Source organism: Euphorbia lathyris, chromosome 7 (genome assembly GCF_963576675.1).
Source record: "Euphorbia lathyris chromosome 7, ddEupLath1.1, whole genome shotgun sequence".
Lineage (NCBI taxonomy): Eukaryota > Viridiplantae > Streptophyta > Magnoliopsida > Malpighiales > Euphorbiaceae > Euphorbia > Euphorbia lathyris.
The window spans coordinates 25,583,026-25,604,896 of NC_088916.1; the positions used below are offsets into that span (position 1 = coordinate 25,583,026).

At 33.0% G+C, this 21,871-nt stretch overlaps 1 protein-coding gene across 3 annotated transcripts; it reads left to right on the top strand.

Annotated features, from left to right (window-relative positions):
• Positions 1-8,063: 8,063 nt before the first annotated feature.
• Positions 8,064-10,872, top strand: LOC136200957 (protein WHAT'S THIS FACTOR 9, mitochondrial). Of its 3 annotated transcripts, none has more exons than XM_065991460.1 (2): positions 8,064-9,698; positions 9,867-10,872. In XM_065991460.1, the coding sequence occupies exon 1, from the start codon at positions 8,131-8,133 to the stop codon at positions 9,667-9,669; it is 1,539 nt and encodes a 512-aa protein (XP_065847532.1). In that variant the 5' UTR covers positions 8,064-8,130; the 3' UTR covers positions 9,670-9,698; positions 9,867-10,872. The 3 variants fall into 3 exon arrangements, with proteins under 3 accessions (XP_065847532.1, XP_065847531.1, XP_065847533.1); XM_065991459.1 differs by having other exon boundaries at positions 10,527-10,867; XM_065991461.1 differs by having other exon boundaries at positions 8,064-9,694; positions 10,527-10,867.
• Positions 10,873-21,871: the final 10,999 nt, after the last annotated feature.

Genomic DNA, 21,871 nt, shown 5'->3' on the forward strand with positions numbered 1-21,871 from the left:
TAAATTTATCCAAAGTTTTAAATGATTATTTAATTATTTGATTCTCTTAGGTAAGACTTATTTTTACCACATTTAAAACTAATAATTATTATTTTTTTGATAAACTACTTAAAACTAATTATTGATATGTTCCTAATAATATTTTGGGGACCATTAAAATAGATAATCGTTTTTTTTTTCTTTTTCTTTCTTTAAGGAATAAAAATTCATTCTTAAAATACCAAATATACTAAAAAAAATTCTAAAATAAGAGAAAACTAAAACAGTTATTTCTCAAATATTGTTTTTCAACATTACTATAAAATATTAAACAATTAAAAATCAAATCTATTTTATAGCAGAAATTTCACGTCCATGCAAATTTTCCATAAAATGTCATTTTCAATTTGTCCAAGATCATGCTCTTTTTCTCATTCTCAAAATTGAAAGATGGAACTGGACAATAACACTATTATTAATTAATTCATAAAATTTAGGACCCGTTTGTTTTACCTACTGTTTACTGTTTACTGTTACAGTTTGCTGTTTGCTGTTGAAAAATGCTGCTTTTTAAAAAAAACAGGAGGTCACTAACCAAACACCTAATGCTGTTTTTCAAGTGTAAAAGGCAAACAAGAATGTCACTAACCAAACACCTAAAACTCTCCATTTTGAACTGAAAAGGCAAACAGGAGCACGAAAATGAGCACCTAAACGCCCCATTATTCTCTTTGAGTGGTTGTTACTTTCCATTTATTTTTTCAACTATTTTTTTCTCTTTAATCCTAAATATGAAATAAAAATTGTTTGATAAAATTACCAAACTACTATTTATCGGCAACAACAATAAACAAAAACGTGTGAATCAAACAAGTCCTTATAGAGGCGGATATAGGGGGTGGGCCCCTCCGACCGCCAGAACCATCATGTCCAGAGATAGTTCAGCCCCTGTCTCTACAAAATTTGAGGTTGTTGGGTGCTAAATTAGTGATTTGATTAAACTTTGATTGCGTATTTGATCAATTGGAGATTTCACCTAAAAGTTTGATTGAGTGTTTGACAAATTGGAGATTGTTATATGGCTAATACAAAATTAACTCATTAAGTTTGTATTTAATTACGAAATTCAACTAGATTAATATATAATAGAAATTATACATGCATCAAAGAAATTATACATGCATCTCATTTCCAAAAAATGTTATCATATCATGTCATGGAACCGACTGAACTGAAAGTTTGAACTGATAGTTAAGGTCCAATCATATATCTTATATTAATCTCTGACGGTATAATGTATGCATTGTAATTCCAAACACTCACAATATCCTCGTTAAAGCAAATTCTTAGCATACACCACAAATGTTATCACTGTAGTAAGATGATATTTGATAACGACTTTCAGCACTTAAAATTAATATATGAAGTGTTTATTGATTTTAAGCTTGTTTGATAACACAACTTAAATATTTCAGTTAAGTCACAAAATCACTTATTCGTAAGTCTAAAAATTTAACTTAAAATTTTAAGCTGAACATTATCAACTAATATTTTTAAATTGAGTATATATTTTTAGTATTTATCAAACAATTATTTCATTTAATACTTTCAACATTTATAATATTCAACACTTAAAATTTAGTACTGTTTCACCCTTATTTTAATTTGGACCAATTTTGTAATTAATTACTCAATTTGATCTAAATTATGTAATTTAATGGAATTTGGACAGATTGGATAATGTTACCAAGTAATCTGGCTTGAATTTGTAATTATTTTATTAATTACTTTTTCCGTCAAAATTTGTGTAACATATGAAGTTTTGGCCGATTTGGTAATTTACCAAATGTTTCTGGCTTAAATGTGTAATTGTCAAATTAAATACACAATATACGGCAACAAATTTTCGTGGAAGTTGAATACTAGATAGTGGACCTGAACATGATAGTGGGTGAAAACAGTTTGGAGCAACCTTGCTTTAGAGTTAAGGAGCATCTTTAGCGGTTACAGAACTTTCTTACTGAAATATGAGCTTTCTTACTGGGCATAAATCTACAGCATAATTACAGAATTTAATAACCGAAAAGAGATAGTGGAGGAGAACAGTTACAAAACTTTCTTGGTGAAACACGGAGCTTTCTTACTGGGCAGTTACTTGCATATTATTTACAGCATAAATACTTATTTTGGCAAGAGAAAATGAAGCTCAACAAAACTCAAGAACTCTCGCCAACTATCAACAAAAATCTTTCAATTTCAATCATTAGTTCTAAACTTTCAACTTCAATTTCTTTTATTTCATCATTTATTTCAATTTCTTATTTTCAATCCTTAGTTCTATCCTTTCATTTTCAAATTCAAATTCTACCATTTCAATTCCTATCTTTGTAATCCTTCAATTTCAGTATCAATTTCAAGCATTGAAGCGTTTATTCTCAATTTGGTATCATTTATACTAATTAAGTCATTCTTCTTTACGGTTTTAATTTCGAACCTTTAAGCTTTTAATGCTTTAGCTTTACACAATCTTTGATTACAAGTCAGATTTCACACTTTTGTAAATTTTTTACAAAATTATTAGCATGCTCGCAATTCAATTCAAAAAGGTGAAACAATTTTGGTACGCATGGTGGGACTGAAACGATGCCATCACTCAATCATGAATTTAATGAAGAAAGCAAGTTTTGTTGTGTCATAAAATGCAGAAAAAGTGTTTGTTAACACAAGAAAACTTTTTCTAGTCAGACAATGACACATAATGCCATGAATTTGACATAAAAGAAACATAAGGAGAAGCAATTTATAAGCAAGATGTCAGATTGCTTTAAACATGATTTAGATGATGTTGATGACATTAGCTTATGCTTAAAACAATTCACACTTGTGTTAAAAGAAAATCAACATCTAATAGTGCTTAACCAACCATAACACAGAAAAGATGTTGGTGAAATTCATAGTAGTTCCTCATTGGAATGTTATCCCGCTTCTTTGTCAAAGAATGAGTCGGACAATGCAAACATAAACCGCGTGGGAGAGAGCAAGCTTGAGATGCCAGTTTAAGTGCAAAAAAGTGAACAGAAACTCCCAACAACAAAAATTCCCCAACAAGAAGCAGGAGGATCGCACTAGGAAGAAGTCTAAGGATTCATTTAACTCGGGGGACATCCTTAAATGTGAGTTACCATTTGAACTGAAGTGCATTTCTTTGGTTATAAGGTATTGCAATTATGTTTTTGTTTATGATTTTGTATCCACTTGGACTAGGCAAAGACTAATGGATATTTTATTGTTTGATGATATTACTTAGAAGCATGTTGCGAAAGAGAAAAATAAAGGGTTAATTGTAGCCTACTGTTAGTTCAATGTTTTTATTTCCCTAAACTAAAAAAAACAGAGAAATGAGAGAATATTTTGCAGTAGTTTCGCAATTTGAAGAAGGATGTTGATCTTCTTTGTTCCCAAATGATAAATGGAACCCATAGCAAGCAAAATTCAACATTGATTTTTGTGGAGACAAAGAGAGGAGCAGATTTAGAGCATTTAGGGATGTAAATGGGGCGGGGACGGAGACTAATATGTGCCCTGTTAGCGGGGACAGGGTGGGGATGGGAAAGGATATCCTCACCCTGTGGGGATCTTCGAACCCGCCCCGTATTGTGCTCCACGGAGATTCCCGACGGATTACCCGTTTAATCCCCGATAACATATTATTAAGGGAAAATTATAAAACTGGGTAAAATGTGAGACTCATTTATATATTTAGGCCATTTACTCAACCTATTACATATCTAGACTATATTTTTATGACTTTCCAAAAATACCCTTCAAATATATATATATATATATATATATATATATATATATATATATATATATAACACTTAGAAATTTCTTAGTCTTTTTCTTTCTTCTTTCGTCTCACTTTGCGTATATGACTTTTACTTCGCAAATTCGCAATATGCTAATTCGCATACTTTGCATACTTCGCAAAGACTCTTTATCATTTACCTCTGCTTCCTCTTCTTCTTCCTCTCTCTCTCTTCAAGATCAAAATCAGAGTTTCCCCTATGGCCTCCTTCTTCTCCCTTCCATTTCTGAAACCTCAGCCGCCTCTTTAGTGTCGTCTCCGCCTTTTCTCCTCCTTTTCTTTCGTTTACTTCCACGGCTGTCGATATTTTCTTTCCTCTGACGACAACAACGACGACGATAGTGAACCACATCCGCCTCTGTTAGTATGCTCTCCTCCTTCTTCGACTTTCTCTTCCTTTTTCTTTGAGTTTTTGTCTCGTTTGGATTTAAAATCCGAACCTTCTTTCTTTTGGGTTTCTATTTCATCATCCTCTCTTATTTAAGTTTTCAGATTCAGAACAATCAAGATCATTGGCCGGCGATGAGTTAATCCGGCGGCTTTTCATCCATGTATGATGATCAACGGCGGAGGAAATCTTTCCCGTGGATTTCGGCGGACGTTGTAGTTGCGATGGGTGGTGGCAGATAATGGTGGACAGAGTCCGACAAGGGGAAGATGAAAGATTATGGTATTTTAGGAAAGTCACAAAAATAAAGTCTAGATATGTAATAGGTTGAGTAAATGAGTTAAATATGTAAATGGGCATTCCATTTGACCTAGTTTTGTAATTTTCTCTATTATTAATCATAGAAAATAAAAAATACGCATAGAAAAACTTGAACCTATGATTAATCCGATCCAAATGCTTTACCTCTATTTCACTATATATCTATTTGTTCATCATATTCTCTTATTTTCTTTCTTTTTTTTCTCTATTCTTTTCATTTATTTCTTTTTTCATATATTCTTTTAAACTTTAAATGGGTAAATGGGGATACCCGCGGGGCGCAGTGGTGGAGCCAAGAATTTAGATTTGGGGGGGGGGGGGGGGGGGGGGGGCGCTAATTTTAGCCATGGAGTTAATGGTAAATTTTCAAAGTCCAGCCCGTTAGGGTTGGGCAAAATTTTTTTAGACTCCAACGCGTTAAAACTGTAAAAATGTTATCATTTTTTTAGAAACAAGCATTGAATTAATAAAAAATTAAATATGTTTACTTTTTTCGTGTTGGACACTTTTAATGTTTTAGCGAACACATCATGGTGTGTTCGCTAAAATATTAAAAGTTTCTGACGGTGTGATTGCTAAAAGTGTCCAGCGTAAAAATAGTAAATATATTTAATTTTCTATGAGTTCAATGCTAGTTTCTAAAAAATTATAATATTTTTATAATTTTTATTTCTAATTTTTTTATATTTTTCATAATTTAAGATTTAATTTAAAAACTAAATTATTTGAATTTCAAAAGTAAGAAATTAATTTTTTTAATGATAAAGACATAATAAAAATGAATTCAAAAGTGTTATAAAAAAAATAAAGAGTTTATTTAAATTAATTAATAATAATAATATGTTTTTATAATTATTGAAAAAATAAAGTTAAAATAAATAAATAAATTCTAAAATAAAATGAGATTAGATGGATTTGAAGCTAGGACCTTTTAAACATGAGCATATATCCTTAACCATCTCATTCACCTTTAAACATTGAAATGATATTATATGGAATTAATCTATGCTAATTTTCGGGGGCTACTGGGACTAAACGATAAATACTCAAGGGTGGAGTCGGTAGCCGGGGAGCTCCGGCCCCCCCGAGCCTTGGGCTGGCTCAGCCCCTAGCAGGGCGGGGACGATGATGAATTTTGTCCCCGTTTGTTTCGCGGGACGGATATAGGGATTCCCCGTTTAATCGGGGAACGAGGATGAGAACTCCAATCCCCGCCCCGCCCGTTTACATCCCTAAGAGCATTGGTTTGCTTTCCAGCAATAGCAATACATGGAGACAAAATACAAAATAAGAGACTTGATACATCGGCTAATTTGAGCCACTTATAGAAAAAATGTTAATCGGTCCTTTAAATTTTTAATTTTTTCATTTGATCATCATGCATTTACTTATTTCATAAATTAAATACATGGGGGCTATTGTTTCACCCTTATTTTAATTTGGTTAAGTTTCGTAATTAATTACTCAATTTAGTCTAAATTATATAATTTGATGGAATTCGAACCTAATGTTATCAAGTAATCTAGCTTGAATTTGTAATTATTTTATTAATTACTTTTTTCGTCAAACTTTGTGTAACATATGAAGTTTTGGGTCAAGTTGGTAATTTACCAATTTTTTCTAGTTTAAATGTGTAATTTTCAAATTAAATACACAATATATAGCAACAAATTTTCGTGGAAGTTGGACAGGAGATAGTGGGGCTGAACATGGTTAGTGGGTGAAAACAGTTGGGAGCAACCTTGTTTTAGAGTTAGAGAGTATCATTGGCTATAGAACTTTTTTACTGAAACGTGGAACTTTCTTGCTGGGTATATAATCTACAGCATAATTACAGAATTTAACAGTAGAAAAGAGAAAGTGGAGGAGAGTAGTTACAAAATTTTCTTGCTGAAACGTGGAGTTTTCTTGCTAGGCAGTTACTTGCATATTATTTACAACATAAATACAGATTTTGCAATATTACGAAATCTGTGAATTGAAATCATCTATGCGAAATCTGCGAAGTCAGATGGAATGAAGAAAGACGGAAGGCTAAAAAAATCTAAGTGTTATATATGTAATAGGTTGAGTAAAAAGGTTAAATATGTAAATGTATCTCCCATTTAATCAAATTTTATAATTTTTCCTAATTTTGACCATGTAAAGTTTTTTTTAAGAGGATGAGTTCTTTTTTTTTTGAAAGATTAAGAGGATGAGTTCGAATCCATAACTATCCACTTCTAATTTCAGAGATATACCAATTGAGTTATGTTCATTTTGTACATGTGGATATATATGAATTTCATACCTTGCACATGTAATTTTTTTTTAGAAGACCGCTAGTATAAATGATTTCACATAAAAAAAAAATAAAGCTGATAATTTTTTTTTATAAATTATTTTCAACACATTATGATTTATTGATAGAAATGTGGTGTAAATTTAATCAAAATTGAAAGAATTTAAATTTAAGCCAATTTTGAAATTAAAACTTTTGCTCTTTTGTTGAAAACAATATAAAAAGTAAATAATTTATTAATCCCCATCTCTTTACGTAACACATTGTTTAGTTCTCATATTTTAAAAAATACATTATAAGATTCTTATGATTTGTCAATATTGATTCTTTGGTCATTTTGTCTATTTTTTTAGATTTTTAATCCAACATATCCTAGCTTTTAAGACAGCCATAGTAGAATACAAAATGATCATGTACTCTGTTATTTTTTGTTTATCTATTTATGTCAAATATAACAGTTAAAAATCTAAAAAAAATTGACAAAAAGACTAAAAGATTAATATTTACAAAAGACAAGGACATTGGACATCACAATGTGTTTTTCAAAATAGAAGGACTAAATAGTATGTTAGGTAAAAAATGGAGGACTAATAAATTATTTATCCATATAAAAATGATAATACTTAAATTTTACCAACTACAATAATGGTAAAAGCAATTATAATCAAATGCCAACTACGAGCGATGAGAAATTGTTATTTTTGTTTGCCAAATTTGACGTTAAATTCTCCATTGAGTTAAAATTTAACATGTATTGATACTTAGAAGTTTACTTAATTTTTTCATTCTATTTGCTATTTCATTTTTTAAAGGAAGCGTTTTAAGTGTTTAATCAGAAACATTCTAGCTAAGCGGACTAAAAAGACATTTAAATACAAGTGTAACATGACATTGGAAGGTTATATTATCATTGGTTAAGCTTTTGTTAAAAAAAGAGTAATTATAATGGTTAGACTATGCTTATTTTGTTTTTGACAAAGTAAGTCTTACTTTGTTTTTACCACCATTGGATGAACTTACTTTGTTAAAGTCCACCATCATCCAATGGTGAAAAAAACAAAGTAAGTTTTACTTTGTCAAAAACAAAATAATCATAGAAGTCACCGTAATTATAATCAAATTAATTTCATTTTTACCAATTAAGAAAAATGAAGTGTTAATCTAAAAAATTCTTTAATTTGATATATATGAAAATATACAATGTAAAAAAGAAAGGGGAAAAACAAAAGCCCTCCTTAAACCTCCCTCCCCTTCTACCCTAGGATCTCTGCTCATTCCTTACTCCACCAAAGAATGCAATCACTTTTCCAATCTCTCCCCAAACATTGCCGCGGCCGCCGTTACCAACACCACCGTGGCATTTCCGACTTTCCTTCCGTAAAACACCCTCGCGACCGGGGCCTTGACCATGCAGTGCAGAGAGAAAAGCACCTGAAGTCCCTGATGAACATCAAGAACCTCATAAAATCAGAGCCGACAAGATCGCTTCCTCTCTCAGTAATCGCTCAACAGAAGGAGCCCCTTAAAATCCCCATTCGCCCTATCGACTTCATTCGGAAATACCCTTCAATTTTCGAAGAGTTTTTCCCAGCTGGCATTACTATCCATCCTCACATCAAGCTCACGCCACAGGTACTTGATATTGATGCTGACGAGCAGTTAGTTTATCAGAGCCAGAATTATAGGCAGGATGTCGCTAATAGACTCTTAAAATTGTTAATGATTTCTAGAATTGATAAAATACCATTGACTGTTCTTGATGATATAAAATGGGATTTGGGTTTACCTGAAGATTATGTGAAAAGCATGGTTCCTGACTTTCCTGACTGTTTTCGTGCGATTGGTAGTAAGAACTTGTCATCTGGATTGAGTTCAGATTTGGAATTGGAGTTGGTTTGTTGGAGTAATGAATTGTCTACTTCCTTGATGGAGAAGAAGGCAACAAGTGGAAAAATGGGTTACAAAAAGGGGATGCCTATTGCATTTCCTATGAAATTTACTAAGGGTTTTGAGGTTGATAAGCAATTGAAGAAGTGGTATGATGAGTGGCAAAAGTTGCCTTATATTTCTCCATTTGAGAATATGACACACCTTGGACCTAATACTGATGAATCCGACAAGTGGGCAGTGGGGATTTTACACGAACTTCTTAGTCTTTTTGTTTCAAAGAAGGTGGAGAAGGATACTTTGTTGAATTTAGGAAATTGGTTAGGAATCTGCCCAAGGTTGAAGAGAGCATTGATTCACCATCCTGGGATATTTTACTTGTCAAGTAAAGGAGGAACTTATACTGTGGTTTTAAGGGAGGCCTATAAGAGGGGATTGCTTAATGAGAGGAGTCCAATGGCGAAAATAAGAAATCAGTATGCTCATCTAATGAACATAATGACTGAAGATAGCAAAAAAGTTGGTGCTCTGGGTGGAAGCAAACAACAAGAGAAGAAGCCATCCCATGAATCTGAAGACCAAAGAGAAAAAGATGATGATCAGAATGGTACTGAGACAAATGATAAAGATTCTGATTTCGAGTATGAGGATGATGATGATAATGAGGAGGAGGAGGAAGGTAGGATTAGAACACGTGCTCATGGAAATGCTCGGTCTAGTTTATCAAGAACAAATAGGAAGAACTTGAATGCAAAGGGGTCTTCCGTAAATGGTGGAAGGAAAAGTTTGGTCCAGAAACACTATGGGAAAACCAAGGATAAAGCGCCACCAAGAGATTTTAAGAGAAAAGAAATGTCCAAAGAAAATTTCCATTCAAGCTCACGAGACAGGTTGACTAAGAGCAAGACGAAATTATCGACACAAAAGAGGACAACTACATCGTGATCTCGTTTATCTATTGAAAACAAAGGCAGGTTGGCTTTTTAACCTCGTTATTTCCTAGTCAGGATATTTTACTTGCCAACAAACTTGTACATTTTGTATTGCAGTTACTATTTCAATAATTTTTGTTGAGCTTAGAACAAATATCTAGAGTAGAAAATTAATTTTCTATTTATTTGACAAATGTTGTGCACCCACAGCAATAAAAAAGCAAAAGAAAAAGTCAGATTGAGTTTGTTGTGTGTGCTCGTGCATTATATAATGCGCGTGTGAAGTTATGTTGTGTGTCCGTGTGTCACGTTAGTTTGTGTTAATGTTAGGTTTGTTATGGCAATTAGACAGCCTTATAAAGGCAGAGTTGTATTTGTCCGTTACTCATAAGCAATAATTGCTCATGTTCTCTGGAGGTGAATTAATGCAAGTGCAGTTTTGTTATCAAGAAATTCATGAATTCTAGGGGATCTCCCGAACGAGCCCTTATCACATTCCACCATAGGTTCAAAAGGAAGAAAATCCAACAAATGAAAAGAACTTCACCCATCCCATGACTAGATTCCATGTTTTCTGATTTGTTGGATTGTGCTAAGGCCATACAGAGAACCCTTCGATCTCATGAAAATTCTTGATGACAATAGTTCACTTCCATTAATTCACTTTGAGAATATAAAGAGTATTTGGTGTTACTGCTTATGAGTAACCACCAAATACAACTGCACCTTATAAGGCTATCTAATTAACATAACAAACCACCCAACATTAACTAACTTAACACACAGTACTACACACAAATAACACATGAGCATATACTGCAATTTCAATCTAACTTTTGCCTTTTTACTGCTGTGGGTGCATAATAACAGATCTATCAGAAACACTGGGTATTCGTAGAATCATCAATGTAGGAGTATGGACTCTATGTAAGCAGTACATTGAGAAAAGTCAAATGTTTGTTCAATTATCCTCCTCTTGTTAATGATCTGGACTTCTAAGGATAACTACCATAAAATAATAGCTGATGTTGAAGATGGGCCTTTTTTGGGGGTCAAATTTCGCATCGTCATACAGTTTGAGGCAATGAGATCTAATTGTGCAACAGTTTGATTTCATTAATTTATCTAATTCTGCATCAAGCGTAAACTCTATGTTCATACCAGGTACTTTGACTGTTCTTACTGAGTTACTAGCTTAAAGTTCGTTGCACATAATTTGGTAGAGGCTCTCTCTTGTTATAAAAGATATACGGCTTGAAAAACAAGCCATTTAATTTCCCATACCATGGTATAGATAGATGTATGACTTGGTTGTAGAACAGATCTATGCCTACTGCTGTTTATGATAATTGATAGGCAACAGTTTTGCATGAGAGATCTTAGGTTCTAGCAGTAATGAAGGGTTTTGGATGTAGAGATTAACTTGGGAAAAAAATCAAACAATTGATACTAAAGGGTAAAGAGTGACTATGTTGCTTAAATATGAAAATAAGTTTTCTGGACATTAGGTATGGTGAAATCTGGCTTGCTAGGCTACCATTAGATATTTCCTATGCTTACCACTGAGACTTTCATAGAGGTTTAATGGTGTAAGTGTTGAACTTGATACGTAGAGGTTGAGAGTAGATAATAGAGGATATTGCAGCAAGGAGGGCAGGGGGAGCGGAAAGGGAGACTGCACATAGATACCTCAATAACTAGTTCCTCAGTATTTCATAACCAAGGTCTCTCAAAGTTGCTAGATTATATCTAAAGATTCATCATTTCTAGGACTACTAATACTCTTAAATAGATAATTCTGAACAAAGGCTAGGTTTGTACCACAGGTAAATAGTTTACTGAGGAACAGAAGTCCCTAGTAGGTATGCGAAGTTCCTAACCAGTGCAACCCAAAGAAATCCCACAAAAAATTTCAAAGTTTATGAGCATAGCTTATTTAGTGCTTACCGATTAAAAAAGCCTAATTCACATTTCTACCATAGAGTCATGTAGACAAAATTATATTTTATGTGATGATTTTGCATTGAAAAATAGGGTCTATGCTTGAGTTTACAAATCGTTACTAATGATTTTTATGTTCTTTGGACTTGGATATAGCGTATGATGATCTTGTGTTGGCAGATTTAGGTAATAGTTGAAAGAATAGGCACTAGGCAGACATCGGAGTGCTTAGAAGCTGTTTAGTGGAAAAACTATTAGCTAATTAACTTCTGACAACTGTTACCCTAAAACTTAGAAGTTAATTGCTTTTAGTTATTGGAAGCAGAACAGGAGATACTAATTCTGTCAGCTTCTTTTTTGTATTATTTTGCTGTAGTTATTGGTCATTTTTAAATGGCTAAAACCTAAAAAAATTCCATTTGACATTTGAACATGTCCCATGAAATTTTCAAGGGCAAAAATTAGACTTTCTTGTTTAATCTTGAAATCCCAGTATTCCATTCTAAATTGGTGAGCTCTGTTCTGGCTTTCTGAGTTTTAATTTTTTCATTTTCATTTTCTTTTACCTATTTCACAACTACATGTAGTAATGATTAATCAACACCTCTACTCTCACTGTTCCATTGCCTCTTCTCGCCAATCTGAAGGAAAAGCATTCACTTTCACGACTTGAAGCTGATTTTCATATTGCCTTTACTTTAAGGTGGGTTTTGATTTCTTATGTAGGTTATGTTTGGTAAATAGCTTTTTGGGAGTAAATTTAGAAGTTTGAGCCACTTTAGAGGTTTGACTTTGAGCCACTTTAGAGGTTTCGACTAGTCAAATCTCTAATAGTGTTGTTTGATGAATAGATGTTTGAAAGAGTTTATTAGGTTCAAAAAGCTAATTTTGAAAAAGCTATTTGTAGGTGTCTTTTCAATTAGTTTATTGCTTAATTTTTTTAAGGATAATTTTACTCTAATTGCTACTCTTTAACCCCAAATGAAGGTTTTACTATGTTCTTATTTGCCATTTTACACAAACATCTATTATCAATAAGTTAAGTTTTACTAAACAAGTTTGCACAATCATCTAGTCAAATTAGCTAACTAAAAAGTAATCAGTTAACATCTAATGTGTTATTTGCTAAACAGAGCCATAGAGTTAATATATATATATATAAAAGACCATGTTTGTTAAAAAGCTTTTTTGGGGTAAAATTTGAGGTTTGAGCTATTTTAGAGGTTTTAACTAGTCAAACATCTAATAGTGGTGGTCGGTGAAGAGATGTTTGAAAGAGCTTATTGGGTCCAAAAAGCTAATTTCATCTTTTTCAATTAGCTTATTACCCCATCTATTTTGAAAGACATTTTTACCTCTAATTTTTACCATTTAATCTCAAATAAAGGTTTTAGCATTTCTTTATTTGTCATTTTACACAAATAGCTATTAACAATCAACTAAGTTTTATTAAACAAGTTTACACAATCGGCTAATCAAACTAGTTAGTCAAATTAGCTAACTAAAAAGTAATTAGCTAACAACTAATGTAATATTCTAATATAGCTAACAACTAACAATTATTTGTCAAACATGGTTAAAATAAATAGCCAAATATGCTTTCGTAATTGTTAACGACAGACAAATATATCATAAGTTAAACAGTAAGGTTAATTGGCATAATTCTGTTAATCTAGCCATCATACCACTTCGGGTATATTTATCTCTTAACAATTACTACAAGAGCATATTTTGATGTTTATTTGATATAAATGGAGTGACATGTGAGGTAATATGCTCTTTATTTGATATAAATGGAGTGGCATGTGAGGTAGAGGCGATGTGGAATTATATTTGATATCATTTGAAAAATATGATGATATATTTAATTGTTTATTTGATATAGGAACCTACTGTTTATTTTTATATAGGGACATACGTGCACATATAAATTTATTTAATATTGAGGCATGTAGCACGAATAAATATAAGGATATATATATATATATATATATATATATATATATATATATATATATATATATATACTCACCCTATTATATATATATATATGAGTGCTAAATTTGCCCCCAAGGACTATCAATGAATATCAAATTTTTTTTAAGAATCAATTTTACTCTTGTCACCTTAAATTTAATGTTGCCCCCATGGTAGGCACCCTACTTCAGTTTTGCTCTCATACTATTAGTCTAGCTCAATTCATCATTATCACTCTTAAGGGTGTAAATGAGTCTTGGTAGTTCGCGAACTATTCGAACTCGGTTCGGTGAAAGTTCGATCAAAGCTCGATTTGATAGGGCTCGGCTCGGCTCGAGCACAAGCTAAGATCGAGTTTCCTCAGATTCGGTTCGAAAGCTTGCGAGCAGGCTCGATTATTTTTAATTACTATATATATTTCATATATAATTATTATATATTCTATTGGTTATTATTAGTTTTCATCATAATTCACAACTCAAATAAGATTTAATCCATCAAAAAAATGACACAAAAAAGTTTAGACATTTGAGTCTTTAACTAGACAATTCGGTTTTGATAAAGAACAAAATACGTTACAAACTTTAATATACATTTCATTGTTTGAATTTTTTTTCCGAGTTTGTGTTTTCCGAACATAAGTACCATCTACTATTCTGAAATCTCGACAATAATATAATTGTTTTTTTATAAATATTTTAAACTCATATGGAGTATATTATAAAACTTTTTTGTTTTCTACGCTACTTATTCTATGTATGCATGATGAATTTGGTTAAACCTCGTTAGAAGCTCGATAAAAGCTCGGTTCGATCAAAGTTCATCAAAGTTCGGTTCGAAAGGGCTCGGCTCGTTTACACCCCTGATCACTATCATTTTCTAAGTAAATATTGACAAAAATACCCTTTGAAAAAGAGTAAATTAAGCTAGGGCATCTAGCGTGGGGATAATATTGCGCAATTTTGTACGATTATGGTAAAATTTGTTTTCCCCTTCTGCCCTTATCCCTATACACACATTGTTCTTGTATGCCTCTGCCACATTAATTTGGAAGGAATGCTGTGGTTTGTTAGGGTTTCTACGTACTTTATTCTATCTTTATGCTAGATTTTGACCCTATTTTGGTTTAAATAACAACCCTCTCTCTTCTTTTTTTTTTTTACAGACAACCCTCTTCTTTTTATTCTCAAAAAAAAAAAAAAAAACCGTCTTCTTTTAATTTGATAAATTGCTTGATCCTTGTGTTTTTTATTTAGTTATTTATAATTTAGTAAGGAAGTTTTTTGTTTGAAAAAAAAGAAAAATAATTATTTTATTCATAAAAATAATAATATATATAAATAATTAAATTACAATCCAAAAGTACATCACGTAATTTTATAGTGATGGAATAATAGTAAACCGTACTTGAAATTTTTTGGCACAACGCTGAGAAACACATTTCATCCAAAATCGATTTTATAGTTTTTTTCTCCAAGAATGAATTTATGATATTTCAAAAAGCTAGATTTATGTGATGAATGACAAAATTATTCCGTTCCTAAAGCAAAACAAAGTCAGAAAAAAAAAACAAAGTTTACTATAATAAATCAATTAACAAAGTTATAAAGAAAAAGCAAAACAAAAAGAGGGTTAAGAATAGTAAAATATTGTTGAATGGAGCAGAAAGAGACTGAACAACAGATGAAAAAGTAAGAAGAGCAGAGTGACCCCTCAGGCAAGGCAAGGGTGAATTGAACAGCGCCCAGTATTGATATCATCAATTCAGAACTTCTCTATTTGTCTTCTTATCCCTTCTTTATAATATCCTTCCTTACTTTTCCATCTAAGGTTATTCATAATTAAAACATCAGAGGTTTAAAATTCATAAATACTTCTATTATTATAAGTAAAGACTCGTTTTTAACATCATAAACGGTATAATTGATGAGTTTAAAGCTAACAAGTTGGGTCAATTTTATATTTTATACATAATTCTTTTTTGTTTTACTCCACATATGTGTTATGTTATCATGTATCAATAACATATCAAAGACACACTCGAAGACTCTTAGAATAGAAGAATTACAAGATGAAACTTAGTATACAATTGGGTCAAGTAGGAATAAAGCCTATACATAAATAAGCCCAGGGGATTAGTATAAATAGAGTAATACCTTACTAAGAATGTAATTCAATTTCTATTCTTCTTCAGATACAATACGTATTTGTTTCCTTCCATACTGGTTCATATTGTCAAGATGGTATCAGAGCCATGGTAGGAAGGAAGCCGAAAAAAAATCGAAATCCAAAATCAATAGTGGAGGAACACACAATTGTTGATCAAGAAATTGATTCGATAGAATCAGAAGAAGTTGAGGTTGAAGACGACTCTTTCTTTGAAGCGGAAGAGTTCAATAACGATCAGATGCAGAACAATAATCGCAATCGCGATCAACCTAATCCTCCTCTGCCCCTCAATCAGGCGCAATCGTGCTACAGTCATGATAATCCAGGAGCAATTTTGGTTAGTAATCTTCTTACCAACAACAATTATTTCACTTGGTCACATGCCATGGTGCGAGCCCTAACTGTGAAGAAGAAACTGAAATTCATCCATTCCGATGATCCTCCTCCACAAAAGGAAACTCCAGCATATGATGAATGGAAAGAAAATGATTGTTTAGTAATAGCATGGATCTTGAACTCAATACACAAAGATTTTGCTGAATCTTTTGTTTTCGCATCTTCTGCTCGCTCCTTATGGAAAGAATTGGAACAACGATTCGGTGATAATAATTCACCCATGCTATTCAGACTAAAACGGCAGATTTGCACAACAATTCAAGGTAACCAATCTATTTGTTCTTATTTCTCTGCTTTGAAGAAACTATGGGATGAACTTAGTCTATTGAGACCCTTGCCTGAATGTCGGTGTGGTGCTATTAGAGAATGTGTTTGCAATGCTTATAAACGCATCTTAGATATGAATGAGGAAGATCGTTTGATGCAATTTCTTACTGGCTTGAATGAAGGATATGAACCCGTGATTAATCAGATCTTGTTGCTTGATCCTTTGTCTCTTGTGAACAAAGCATTTTCTATGGTCCTTAAGATCGAAAAGCAGAAAGAAATTCACATTGATCAGAACCTAGAATTTGCTAATTACACTATGCATCAACTCTCTAATAGTCATCCCTCTAATAACAATAGACACAAACAACAAGATTTTGAGAAGAAGGAGGACAAGTTTTGTGTTTACTGTCGAAAAACAGGACATATCAGGGAAGAATGCTTCAAACTTATCGGATATCCTGACTGGTTCAAGAATCCTAGCAAGAGGAAGACTAAAGGGAAACCTAATGGCAATAGAGGTGGATCGAACAACTCGAATAGAACACATATGGCAGCGGTTGCAACCGATAACAAGTCCACACCAATTGATGAATGTGCATATGAGGAGGGGGAAGAAAAACTTGATAATAAGGCTATGGAACACATGTTGCAGGAAGTCTATAGAATGCTAAAAGGGAAAAATCAAATATCACAACAACCTACAACTGATTTCTCTGCCTTCGCTGGATTTTCTGGTAATGTGAATTCCTTTCCTCTTATTACTGAAACTGAGTGGATACTGGATAGTGGAGCAACAAGTCATATGTGCTCATCCTTGACTCTATTCAAAAATCATAGATTAGTCAAAGGAAATAGGTTGGTAAATATGCCTGATGGAAGCAGTCAAGCAGTCAAACATATTGGCGATGTAGAGCTTTCCCCTATGTTAACACTACGGGAAACTTTGCATATTCCATCCTTTAGATACAATTTGTTATCTATAGGACATTTACTAAAACAATCCAAAATTGCAGTAACATTCCATCATGACTGTTGTTACTTGCAGGACTTGACAACATCTAAAATCATAGCGGTTGGAAGATTGTCTGAGGGTCTTTACAAGCTATGTGCAGATTCGTTTACTACTACTGGAATGGAGGGTATTACGCTTAGTAAAGAAAGCGCATTCTTTTCTGATCGTTCTTTCATGACTGAAAATAAAAGGCCAAGTGTTTGGCATCTTAGACTAGGACATGTTTCAAATGAAGTCATTAGTCATATCCCAAACATTGTGTTTACTGATAAAGATATTGTGTGTGATGTTTGCCCAAGTGCAAAACAACATCGATTTCCTTTTCCTCGTAGTTCTATTACTACTACATACATATTACAATTGATTCATTTGGATCTTTGGGGACCATACAACATACCTTCTAAAACAGGAGCTCGTTATTTTCTAACATTAGTTGATGATTTTACTCGCATGACGTGGGTAGTATTATTACAAGATAAATCTCAAGTTCCATCTGCTATTGAAGTTTTCTTTAACATGGTTGAGAAGCAGTTTGCAGCTAGAATTCAAATAGTTCGAAGTGATAATGGCACAGAATTTGTCAATTCTCGGTGTCAGAATTATTTTCAAAATAAGGGTGTGCTTCATCAACGTTCTTGTGCATACACTCCACAACAAAATGGAGTGGTTGAACGCAAACATCAGCAGCTACTAAACATTGCTAGAGCTTTCCTATTTCAATCTGGTTTGTCAAAGGAATTCTGGGGAGAAGTCATTTTGCTTGCTGCTGCTGTGGTAAATATTTTATCAACTAAAATCTTGCAATGGAAGACTCCTTTTGAGCTGTTTCACAACAAACTTCCCAATTACCTAAAGTTCCATCCTTTTGGATGTTTGGCTTATTACACAAACAACCATCCACATAAAGAGAAGTTTGAACCAAGAGCCTACAAAGCCATTTTCCTTGGTTTTTCTGAAGGTCAAAAGGGATACAAATTGATGGATATAGCTACCAAGAAAATACAAGTTTCAAGGGATGTGGTTTTCAAGGATATAATTTTTTCCTTTCTCTCAAATGAAGCATATTGATAATCATCCACTTCAAGTGGACCTGGAGGACCCACTATCTTATGTTTTCGGCAATGCCAGTCCCTTTTTTGAAACTTTCCTGAACCAAAACACCTCTCTGCCACCAAGTCCAACCCCACTTGTCCATTCCTCAATTACCAATTCGCCATCTGTACACACTACAAAAATTCATGAGTCAAATACACCTCAAATCATTCCCACTTTAACTCAACCTTTACCTGATAAAAGAAAAACTCATAAACCAAAATGGATGGAAGATTTCATTTGTTTATCCCAAGCCACAAATCCATTTCCAAATCCAAATTCGAAAATTCCTGCAGTTTCACTTAATTCCCAGGATTCTCTTACTTTTGTGTTAAATGTTACAGGAGACAGAGAACCGAAAAATTACAAAGAAGCTTGTAAGGATGCTAGATGGATTCAAGCTATGGATGCAGAACTTCAGGCTCTTGAAAACAATAATACATGGGAATTCACTGACTTACCTCCAGATAAAAAGAGCATTGATGCAAGATGGATTTTCAAGATCAAATATCTGCCTGATGAGAAAATAGATCGTTTTAAAGCTCGACTTGTGGCTAAGGGGTATAATCAGACTCAGGGGGTGGATTATCACGAGTCTTTTAGCCCTGTTGCCAAAGTGGTTACAGTTAGAGTATTGATTGCAGTAGCTTCAACTCGTAATTGGCCGATACACCAAGTGGACGTTAACAACGCATATCTTCATGGGTTCTTGGATGAAGACCTATACTTAACTCCACCAGATGGTTACACGAAATGTCCTTCAGGCAAGGTATGCAAATTAGTAAAATCATTATATGGCCTTAAACAGGCCGGCAGACAGTGGCATAAAGAAATATCAACAAAATTGGTTGATTTTGGTTTTCATAGATCTTGCCATGATCATTGTTTATTTACGAAAATGAATGTGGATGGCACATCAACTTTTCTCACAATTTACGTTGATGATATCCTAATCACCAGTTCACAAGAGACTCATATTGTGGATGTGAAAACATACTTGCACTCATTGTTTACAATTAAAGATATGTGACTTGTCAGATATTGTTTGGGCGTTGAGGTTGCAAAGACAGATGCAGGTACACTATTGTCTCAAACGAAATATGTGTTAGATCTCCTCCAAGATGCAAAAATGGAAGAATCTACACCTGTAAGCAGTCCTATGTCTCACGGATTACAGTTGACGGAAAAAGGAGAGTTGCTACAAGATCCTCAAGTTTACAGAAGACTTGTAGGTAAGCTTCTTTACTTAGGATTCACCAGGCTTGATATTGCCTTTGCTAGCCAACAACTTAGCCAGTTTATGCAAGAACCCTCTAAACATCACTTACAAGCTGCATTACATGTATTGCGGTACCTTAAAGGAACTGCGAATTATGGCATTTTTTATCCCATTCAAACAGAAGACCAGTTAAATATCACAGCCTTTTGTGATGCTGATTGGGGTACTTGCAAATTAACAAGGAGATCATTAACTGGATTTTGTGTATTTATTGGTGGTTCAATGGTTTCGTGGAAGGCTAAGAAGCAAAATGTGGTTAGTAAATCGTCCGCTGAAGCGGAATACAGGAGTATGTCACAAGCGAGTTGCGAGGTGAAGTGGATAGACTATTTGCTGGAAGAGATGGCTGTGAAGAGCATGAAGCCTATTCCATTATATTGTGACAATGAAGCTGCAATTGCTATCGCAAGGAACCCGGTTTTTCATGAAAAAATCAAGCACGTGGAAATCGATTGTCATATAGTTAGAGATTATATAATTTCTGGCTTTCTAATTATACCACATGTATACACACGTAATCAGTTAGCTGACCTGTTTACAAAGCCTCTAAGTCATCATTCGATGCTTCCGGCTTTGATTAAAATGGGAGTTGTAAAAATTGTACACCAAGTTTCATCTTATGGGAGGAGTCTTAGAATAGAAGAATTACAAGATGAAACTTAGTATACAATTGGGTCAAGTAGGAATAAAGCCTATACATAAATAAGCCCAGAGGATTAGTATAAATAGAGTAATACCTTACTAAGAATGTAATTCAATTTCTATTCTTCTTCAGATACAATACATATTTGTTTCCTTCCATACTGGTTCATATTGTCAAGAAAGACACCCATAAACCCATTTATGTGGGTTTTTCCTGCTCACTTTCAATAGTTAGACCAAATTCAAATGCAATAGTTAGATCAAATCCAAATCCAAATTCTAGAAATTACTTTTAGAATTTAATAAATAATTAAAATTCAATTGTTAATTTTTTAAAAGGTAAGTCTCCATATTTTGACAAAACATACTGTTTAGTCTATGTATTTTTAAAAATATAGGGTAAGGTCTCTAACATTTTTCTCGATAAACTGTTTAGTCCATGTATTTTTAAAAATACAGGGTAAGGTCTCTAACCTTTTTCTCGATGAACTGTTTAGTCCCTACCGTTAGACTCTCATGAAGATTTTGTTAGTCAATTTGGATTTGAGTCAAAATCTATTTAAAATAAAAATGTAATGCCTTAACTACCCTTTACCACAAAATCAAATATATAAGACCATTATCTTCATTATTTACAACAATAACAAAATTAGCAGAAACATCTTTCGTCATCATTGAAACAGTTTGCAGTAAACATGAGTTGAGAATATGGAGGAAATTAAACTCACCATTGAGAGTAAAATGATTTCCACCTTCAATTCGAATAGGAAGAGTAAGCGAGAGAGATTTGAGTCGATTTCTACTTTCAATTCAAACAGGAAGAGTGAGCATGAGTGATTCGATTATGAGTAAGGGATTCAATCCTTTCTCCATTTTTTGTGAGCGCGAGTTGTAAGAGAAAGACATAGAAGTGTGAATTGCTTTTGACTGATAAATAGTAAAGGGTAATTTAGTCATTTCCGAATTCATAAACGGTAAAAGATTTAACAAACAGATGGAATGACTAAACAGTTCACTGAAAAAAAGGTTATGGACCTTACCGTGTGTTTTTAAAAACATAGGTACTAAACAATGTATTTTATCAAAATATTGAGACTAATAAATTAATTACCTTTTTTAAATTATAATTATAATCTCTCAAATGGAAATTCAAGTTAGAAGGACATCCATCCAATTTAATAAGGTGATGTTGGATAACAATAATACTTTGAAAGGTGATGTTTGATAATATATATTCATTGAAAATTATTTGATTAGACTGTAACACCATTTAAAGTTAAATATGTATATTCACATAATAATTGAAGATAAAATCAAAAATTATGGAATGTAGTTATCACTTTTCCAAATAGGGAGATAAAGAAGAAAAAGATGCTCCAACTTCCGAGGGAGGGAGGGAAACGGATATTAATAGAAGAGGAAAATGCTAAAACAGGA

Bases quoted from the DNA above. Each gene is read 5' to 3' on its own strand.
- LOC136200957 (XM_065991460.1), top strand. From the start codon at position 8,131: ATGCAATCACTTTTCCAATCTCTCCCCAAACATTGCCGCGGCCGCCGT.